Raw genomic sequence first — 8,677 nt, 5'->3', positions numbered from 1 at the left:
ATCCCTTCACTCCAGCCGCTACTAATTTTTATGAATTATTTTTTACAATTAAAAAAAAAAAAATTGTTCTCTCTCTTTCCCCAAATTAGTTTTACTAATTATTTATTTTGATTTGGTTTCCTACATATTTATGTCAGTGGTTCTTAGATTAAAATATTTGAAAATAAATCAAGAATTTTACAGTTGTTTAATCGAAATTATTATTCATAATCCATTATTATTAGCATTGTGATTCATATTTTCCACAATTATTTTAAACAAATTTTAATTCAATGTTCTAAAACGAATAACATCAAGTGAAATTACTGCAGCTAAATCAACAATGAAAAATAAATCATAAACATTTGAAATATAAATACTGAGAAATAGTTTCAGATGGGGTTTAAAAATTTTAATTTTGTTATTTTTTTCTTACTATATTTTGTCCTCCTACTCTTTTTTCAGACAGTTCCATGTTTGATGAAAGTCATAAATGTTAATAAAGTCATAAGTGTTTGAAAACGTTCCCCATATACAGGTCATGCTGTGATCTAAATTATTATTTTTTTATTATTAAATGTATTTTTTAAGATAATAATTTAAAGCCCTGTTTGATGCCTTGCGTCTCTGTGACACTTCTCTCAACTGCTGAGGTCACGTCAAACGTTACAGTTATCCAGGACTTGCAAACTGGGGGACAGTCGAGAGTGAAGTCGCTGAGACGAGAGGTCCAGAGCGCGGTACAATACTGACACCTGCTGGACAACAGTCCGTGAACAGTTTTTTTTTTTTTTTTTTTACCCTCCGGGTCATGGCGAGTCTGCTCTGGGCCTCCTCGTGCAGCTCCGCCTGGAGGCTCAGCGCCAGCGCAGCTCTGCAGTGGGCCTCCTCGTGCAGCTCTTCCACCAGGCCCTCCAGCTTCACCTCGGAGCTCTGAAGGCACAGCAGCTCTGATCTGACCTGCAGGAGGAGCTCCGCATCCCGCGAGCTCTCCTCCGCGAGGAGGACCAAGCGCTGCTGCAGCGCCACCACCAGGTCCTGCAGGGTGAAGTGCAAACTGTTGAGTTGCATGGTTATGACCAACTGAACTCCTCTCATCAAACAGTTACTCCTCCAACAGATTGACATTAGTCTTGACATTTCCACGTCACGTGAAAGAAAATACATTTTAAAATTACTTTTGTTCATGTTTTCACTTTCTCAAAATACACGAACTGTCAACAGTTAGTTTCAAACACAGCCATCCTCTCGTGCGTTTTGGTCACTTTAGATCAGTGTATTCTTTCGCTCCTCTCGGACCTGCTGCCGGTGAATCCTGCAGATGAGCTGGGCCTGGTTCTCCTGCAGCTCCCTGTTCACCTGCTCCTGGTGGGAGAGCTGAGCGGCCAGCGTCCTCTCTCGGTCTCTGCACATCTGGAGCTCTCGGTCCTGCGTCGCTGTGTGGGACAGTCAGCAGACACATTCAGCAAGGGTCACGGGTCAAAACAGGTTACAGGAACTTTTTCTTCACAGACCATCAAACAGCCTCAGGTGCTGAACACTGCAGACCGACAGACAGAGTCGGGAAACTACGGCAGCAACAGCTTTTTTTTCTTTTTCACACTAACAGCTGAACGCACGTTTGTAACGGTGACGTCATATCGGTAGATGACTGATGAAGCAGTGCAAGTAATGCTTAGATTACATCAACTCGAAACAAAGATTAGTCCTTTGCAACATACATTTCAATTTATATTGCACTCACCTTTGTCGTGGGCCAGCCAGGTGCACTTGGCCGTCAGATACTGGATCTGACTGTGGTCCTCGTCTCTCTGCGCTCTGAAGAACCTGCGCATGTTTGATGGTGTCAGGAGGCCGTCTGCTCTCAGAACCTTCTCCCCGTCTCTCCTGAGGTCCTTGGTCCGGCCCACACCTGAGGTCTGGTCCAATGCGGGCGGGTTTAAACATTAAGCTGGTGTTTTCACAACACAGCGACACATGTTGACACTGGATTAGCTTGTCCGAGATCAGCGACCGCTTTCCGGGGACACAGACTGAACAACATCAGCTCTGGCGGAGCGAATATCTGTCGAAGATCCAACATGCAAGTAATTTGACCGCGGTCCACCTGCTTTCATGTGACGTCAGAGCTGGTCCTCTTGTTGTGAATATCATCTTCTTCCACAGCCAGTCGGGGTCCACCGTCCAGGATGAAGTGAAACGTGGTTAGATACTTCCCCAACAGTGCTACGGTCCTGGTTTCTTACGGGACGAGAATATGCTGAAGATACTGTAGCAACCTAGTGTCATGTGGTGCAGGGTGGGGAATGCAGACTCGTGATTGAAAAAGGGCACGGGAGCGGGAGAGTCGGTGTGTTTATGAAGAGCGGCGGGGTGCGCAGTATATAAGTTACCCGCTGTACCGACGACGAAAAATAAAGAAACATTTGGAATGTGCGGAGAGACTCCAGCCTGTTTTTTGAGAGTGCTACACTATTGTGTGGAAATGATAAAGCGAGAAGACGTGTTCCGTCAGGCAGACTGACTTTGTCTGCACCATTCTCCATCCAGCCTGAAAGTTGATGATAGATGCTATATCATAAGCCTCAAGCAAACTGTTTTGTTTTTTTTGTCGTCTGGTCTGGTCTGGCTTGTTCAACTCTCTGGAGCTGCTGCCCCGCGACCTGGCAACAGTTAAGCAGAAGAGGATGGATGGTTGGTCTGGTCCTGTTTAATTCTTACTGTTCCATCTGAGATGGAACAGTAAAGTAACAGGGTTGGGGTCTGACCCGTCATGACTTGTGGGGCCTCCGTAATTTAAAGTGCATTATCCAGTTTTATTTGTCTTCTACTCTGCCTCATCATGCCAGAGAGTCACAACACCCACAGGGAGGCTCTTTCACCCCTGGTCTGCGTGTGTTTTTATTCACAGGAGAGAGAGAGACTAGTCCCTCTTGGGGGGACGTTCGCTTCAGATTTACCACTGAAGCCTGTGGTCATAATATATATCGTGTCAAAGTCAGTGCAGGCCAAAAGACATCACTACCAAGGAGGAAAAAGAGGATGTTTGAAAATGGCGTTTATTGAAAAACAAAGTCAAACCACCGTGCTGACTTCAGCCTCGACACAAAGGACCGAACAGAACAGAAAAGAACTGATGCTCTCACACATAAATAAATACACAACACCCTCTCTGCCATGTTGGGACACTGTCTCACATGAGGGACTCCGATTTCAAGAACTACAGTGGGTCAGTGTTTCCCTGACCGTGGACTCGCTCAGTATCATGTCAGTAGTTTAAATTGAGAAGCTGCCGTCGCTCTGCTGCTCGGAATAGGAAAAGGTTGCTCTCTGGAAGGAGACGGCGCCGGTTAGGCTCCTGGACATTCTGGAGCTGAAACATGAGTCTCAGTAACAGCCAGCAGAGAGTTGGGCCCTGGTTCTGCTAAACCTGTCCAGTAAAAACAAACTAACTTTATCACCGCCTCAAAACTAGCCAGACCTCAGTCTGCACATTAACCCATGAGTCACGACTCTGATTCTCTATGTCCCGTGACATTCGATCCAGTAATGGAAGGAGTCATCAGTAGTGCTGACCGATGACACAAGCAAGACTCTCTGTGAGACTCGCTCCGACCAGGCAGTAGCCCTGAGTTCAACTCTTCTGCTCGACAGACAGGAAGTTCTCTGCCAAACTAAATTGGTTAAACAGCTCAGGAAGGTACCATCACATCATCATCATTTAGGAATGTTAAAATTGGCAAAATGAGGAGCGGAGTTGTGAGCCTGGCCTCTCAGAACAGTCACAGAGCAGTGATAATGTCAGATTCTTCCAGAGAGCGGGTGGATGAGTGTTTCCTTCATCAGATCACAACAACATAATCCACGTCAAGAAATGAAAGGTGCAGCAGCTGCAGCAGCTCAGTAGCGCCTCCAGTGAACGGGTGTCGACCCCCAACCTCAGAACACAAATTTGGAAACAGAACCTGAAACCAGGTCGGTGTCTGCTGGTGTGCGGCAAAATGCAAATGTGCTTCTCGAGAGGCAGACTGGGCCGAGGAGTCCCACTGAAAAGCTCGAGTCCCGGGCCGGACCGGGCTGGAGAGAAAGTGGCGGGTCAGCTGGGAGATTTAGCAATTCCAATGGAATTTTGAGGAACTGTCTGAGAAAGTCATGTGACCCACAAACAACAGAAAGCCCTGGTTTGTCACAGAGAACATTGTCTGTCATCAATGCCGAGTCTTTTAAGTCTGTTAGCAGCCACACTGTGAGCCGAGGAAAGGTGAGCACATCATCGAGCTGCAGACGCTTACAGGTCTGTAGCTGTCACTCAAGTTAATGCATTAATGGCCAGACCAGTGAGTCAACCTCAGAACAAGATCCATGGAAGAATTAGAATTTGTTTTTTTAATCTCTGCATTTTCTTATTCTCTTAAATAGTACAGACTTAAAAACCAGACCCAAACAAACAACTTACTTCTTTAAATGTCAGGAGTCACTTAAAATCAAAATTTTCAGTAAAATGCTTAAAGCAGCAACTTTTTTTTAAAGCCAGTGATTAACAATATCGGTGGTTCAGGCTTCACAGAACCTCGTGTTTTGTCCTTCAGGTCAAATATTGGATCGAATGCAGGGATCCATCTGTTTTCATAGCTGTACCAGTACGTGTTAGAACTGATCACTGCTGAGTTGACCTATTTGAAGCAGTACTTAAGAATAGTGATACATAGGCAATAAAAGAGGAGGGATAAAACGTGTGAATTGAACATAGGAGTGGGATGAGCTTGTGTCTCAAACTCAAGGCCAGCGGGCCAATTTAGGACCCTTGTGGCCTCCAACTTGACACGGAACTTTAGTGTTTTGTTTGTGGACCTCGAAGAGGTGAGAGACAAAGCCTCTGTGGAGGTGAGTGGACAGTTTAAGAGGCTCCAGATATCGATAGATGATGGCTCTGTGACGTCAGTACTGATATAAAAGGGCTTGTGATTGAGACACTCGGCGCTTCTCAGTGTGGCTGTAAACCTTTAAGAGACGCCTCACCTGAGACAGATGAGAATCTCAACTGTAACGTTGAGGTGATACTTGTAACAGGTCGTCCGGCTCACGACACAACAAACACAGATTCACAGCGAAACCCAGCTATAAGTCAGCATATCCATCCGGCCTCAGGCGGTAAAAAAAAAAAAAAAAAAAAAGAGAACAAAAGAGTATTGCACTGGTTTGGTGTGATGGACGGGCGGTCGTCATATAAATTACTACAACAAGAACCAAACAGTAATAGCGAGTCGTAATAACTAATAATAAAAACTGCTCACCCCTCCCTCCCTCCCTCCCTCCCTCCCTCTCCCTGCGGGTTTACCACTGCTGCCAACTGAAGTCGTCGTTGGATCCGAACACCATGAAGAAGCCCAGGATGGTGGCGAAGATGACTACGTTGCCAGTGAGCACAAGTGCACACGCCCCCCAGGCGATCTGTCGACACATGCATAATGCAGGTTGGACCATGTTGCAGTTCCCAAGCAAAGTCACACTCAAATGATAAACTGTCTCACACACGCACGTTTGTGTCTCTACCCATTCTCCAACCTCTCACCCTAAGCCTCACAACCAAAACACATGGCTAACCTTCACCACGACTCACACACGACTCACAAGTCCCGAACCAACCTCCATCAACGATTGGTTCATTATGTCCGCAAAAACATGCAAAACTACAGGTTTATCAACACTTTGAGGCAACAAAAAATATGATTTTAACAGGCCAATATCTTCTGTTTTTGATATGCAATGGCAAATATTGCTAGGGCTGGAATTATTTTCGTTATCAACTAATCTATTCTTTTTTTTTTTCAACTAAACACGATTACCTTTGTTTGGACCTATTTTGAATTTCGGTTTAACCAAAAGTTGCTTAAATCATCTCACTGCAATACGCTACACACTATTAAATAAATTAGATATATTAAAAATAAAGAAATTATTTCAAAATAATGACACATAATCTAGGAACATGTCTTATGAAGCCATGAAACAGTTGACAGACAGCTCCAGTTCTTTAAAACGGAGGTCTTTATTGGTCATTGAGGACTATTTAAAATCATCACTATACATATATGTATCCCATATAAAATATCTGATCAACATCCATATTTGAATAGTAATCTAAAACGATGTGTTCAGTGTCGCCCCCTAGTTCAGTTCTCAGTTATTGTTAGGAGGAGGAGTGACACTGAGGACACTCCACTACAACTTACAACAAGTTAGCTCCGTGCTAACCGACATGCTAGCTGTTAACTCGAGGGTGTGCAGCGTCACATACCAAACACGGAACACTCTCTCATTATTCTACGACGGTGTCGACGGGGTTTGCTCGTCCTTGAGACGCGTTATCTCCGCAAACAAAACGAAGCCACACTTTTGAACACTACGACCCGTCGCCTCTCCAACTTCCGAACCGCGCGCAGCGACGGTGGCCCGTTGGAGTCGGACCCAAATCGCATCGATGCACGGATTTTGACGTCGACAAATTTTTGTTCTCTACTGACGTCAACTAACTTAATTATTACTCACTGAGCAAAACAAACAAGCAAGACGAACTAGGTACAGTTGCATCTAACTCAGTTGGCTGACAGCACAATGCTGTGGTACCGACTGAAACATTTTTGATGTCAGCGGTTGCTGACCACACTCACCACTTCTGCTCTGGCAAAGATGATGGGCAGACCAAAGGCCGAGATGACGATGCCCGTCGTGAGGAAGATGGCCAGCTCTTTGCAGGCATTACTGGCCGAGTCGGTGTCGTCCGCCACTCGCCGCGAGACGCAGTAGGGGACCGGGGAGAGGATGTAGAAGAAGAGGAGGAACAGAGGCCAGTATTTGCTGCAGAGAAAGAAAAACATGAGTTCACTTAGAGAGGGCCAGAAAACTCCTCCAGCTCTCCAGTGTGTCCTCCAGACACAGCCCTAGTGGACCTCCAAGACCAGCCCTATTTCCCTGCATGAGAAAAGTGCACCCTCATTCTTAAATTGTTCAGAAAAAGTGTTACTCTTTATCAATTCCACCGCACAGACGGCTGCTCGAACCTTCAGCTTTAGATGGGCAAACACGGGGCGTGCGTGATCCCCTTTCAACATTCATTAGGACCTAATTGGATTAATGATAAATCTAAAAATCTAAATAGTCTTGCTATCTAGTTTAATAGTTCGAACTGGCTCATGGAATAGTGCATTACATTTAGAAGACTCACACCGGACGCGAACCGGCAACCTTTAATTTCCCGTTGAAATGCAAGTCACATGAAAAGCATTGAGTGTAGGCATGCATAACATATTTCTGTCACGTAAGACATATTAAAGTTGCTCGTTTTAGGGATGTATTGAGAGTAATAAAATAATATAAATATGTTTTGGGTTGGATGCCCTTTTTTCTGGCTTGAGCAGCAGCCTCCCAAAATGTCCTCAACCTGCCTCCTACCACTTGTCCCAACACACCACTCAGAAGCTTGTGACAACAGGTGCGAGCAGAAATGGAAAGCCTTGTCTTTTGGCTCAGCTCTTCCTGCACCAGGACACTGACCCTCATCTGTCGTGAAGCACCGGTGTTCATTTCTGAGGGCAATCTGTGGCCACACGCGTAACTCTAATGCCTCTTAACATCTGCTACACCTCATTTTGGGACTCTTAAGGGCCACAACTTGACTCATTTCCTGGAGACAGCACAGCGGAGATGGATCTGCGGGTTGATGGTACGCACTTGTAGACAGGCAGGGCACATCCCAGCATGAGGAACATGAGGCCGATGGCCCCTCCAAAGGACAAACTGATGAGAGCTGCAGGGGGAGAAGACACACATGAGGTTCAGAGAGCTCGCCCAAATACCTCCATCAACAGCGTGACCAAGTGGCTCAAGACATCATGTGATGAATCAGCTGCTCCCAGGAGGAGAGAACATATGAAACACCAGTTTCTCTTTGCTTAGCTTAACCGGCAATTTAGCTTAGCATCACCACATTGTGTTGAAAAGCAGCTCGCTTCCCCTCGCTCCATTGTGTCGTAGATAACAGATTAGATTAGACTGATGAGGTCCGTCGCTACCGATACTGCACATTCATCTCAGCATCTTTCCAGCTGAATGAAACAGAATTGAGCTGCAGGACGAGCTAATGCTGCTGTGGCCCGATGGCTACTTTCACCACGTTACCGTTATACGACGCTCCGAGCGGCGTCTAAACACGTTTCCTCCGCGGCTGCATTTACAAAACTGCGAAACACAGCAGGCGATATTTTGTGGAATGCGGCCGCTTACCTTTAATACCGGCCATTACTGATCAACACGAAGCTCGACTCGCGCAGTCCGGGCAGATGACAACAGTCCGCGGCTTCACTGCGTCTGACCCTGCCTGAGCTAATGCCTTCACATCACACCGCGAATGTAGGAATCCGCAATCCAAGTTAAAACGCTTTACAAAATATGTCTAATATTGTCGTCACTCGTTCATCATATGTGTCTACAAGATAGGTTAAAATAGACTAGTACATAATTTACACCGTGACCATTTTAATTTTCCACACGCAACGTGCTTTAAAACATAGGATTACAGAATTCCTATAAACTGGAGTGACAGTGAATGCATCACTGAAGCTGCGTCTCAACTCAGTTACGCTACAAACCTTATTTTAAATAAGCTTACATACAGATACAAACAGTTAAACTTCACAGA

The 8,677-nt window shown here is 45.4% G+C and overlaps 2 protein-coding genes across 2 annotated transcripts; both read right to left on the bottom strand.

The window, feature by feature from the left end:
- Positions 1 to 431: 431 nt before the first annotated feature.
- LOC128767636 (uncharacterized) lies at positions 432 to 1,445 on the bottom strand. Its single transcript, XM_053879811.1, has 2 exons — positions 1,279 to 1,445; positions 432 to 1,017 (listed from the first exon to the last, which is right to left on the bottom strand). Exons 1-2 carry the CDS (start codon positions 1,390 to 1,392, stop codon positions 652 to 654), a joined length of 480 nt encoding a protein of 159 aa, XP_053735786.1. The 5' UTR covers positions 1,393 to 1,445; the 3' UTR covers positions 432 to 651.
- A 1,575-nt stretch (positions 1,446 to 3,020) lies between these two features.
- Positions 3,021 to 8,533, bottom strand: leprotl1 (leptin receptor overlapping transcript like 1). The gene is made up of 4 exons (XM_053879671.1): positions 8,263 to 8,533; positions 7,711 to 7,786; positions 6,651 to 6,837; positions 3,021 to 5,430 (listed from the first exon to the last, which is right to left on the bottom strand). Exons 1-4 carry the CDS (start codon positions 8,276 to 8,278, stop codon positions 5,314 to 5,316), a joined length of 396 nt encoding a protein of 131 aa, XP_053735646.1. The 5' UTR covers positions 8,279 to 8,533; the 3' UTR covers positions 3,021 to 5,313.
- Between the last annotated feature and the right edge of the window lie 144 nt (positions 8,534 to 8,677).

This window comes from Synchiropus splendidus, chromosome 11, assembly GCF_027744825.2.
Source record: "Synchiropus splendidus isolate RoL2022-P1 chromosome 11, RoL_Sspl_1.0, whole genome shotgun sequence".
Taxonomy (NCBI): Eukaryota; Metazoa; Chordata; class Actinopteri; order Syngnathiformes; family Callionymidae; genus Synchiropus; species Synchiropus splendidus.
Note: the sequence above shows the minus strand (reverse complement) of the source record. Positions and strands in the feature narration are given on the sequence as shown.

What these genes read in the sequence shown, in the direction of transcription:
- leprotl1 (XM_053879671.1), bottom strand. An exon ending in TGTGCCCTGCCTGTCTACAA is followed by an intron (nt 6,838 to 7,710) that starts GTGCGTACCATC and finishes CTTTCTCTGCAG; the next exon opens with CAAATACTGGCCTCTGTTCC. An exon ending in TCTTTGCCAGAGCAGAAGTG is followed by an intron (nt 5,431 to 6,650) that starts GTGAGTGTGGTC and finishes ATGTGTCGACAG; the next exon opens with ATCGCCTGGGGGGCGTGTGC.
- LOC128767636 (XM_053879811.1), bottom strand. Translation starts at nt 1,392, where the DNA reads ATGTGCAGAGACCGAGAGAGGACGCTGGCCGCTCAGCTCTCCCACCAG. An exon ending in GCAGGATTCACCGGCAGCAG is followed by an intron (nt 1,018 to 1,278) that starts GTCCGAGAGGAG and finishes TTCACCCTGCAG; the next exon opens with GACCTGGTGGTGGCGCTGCA.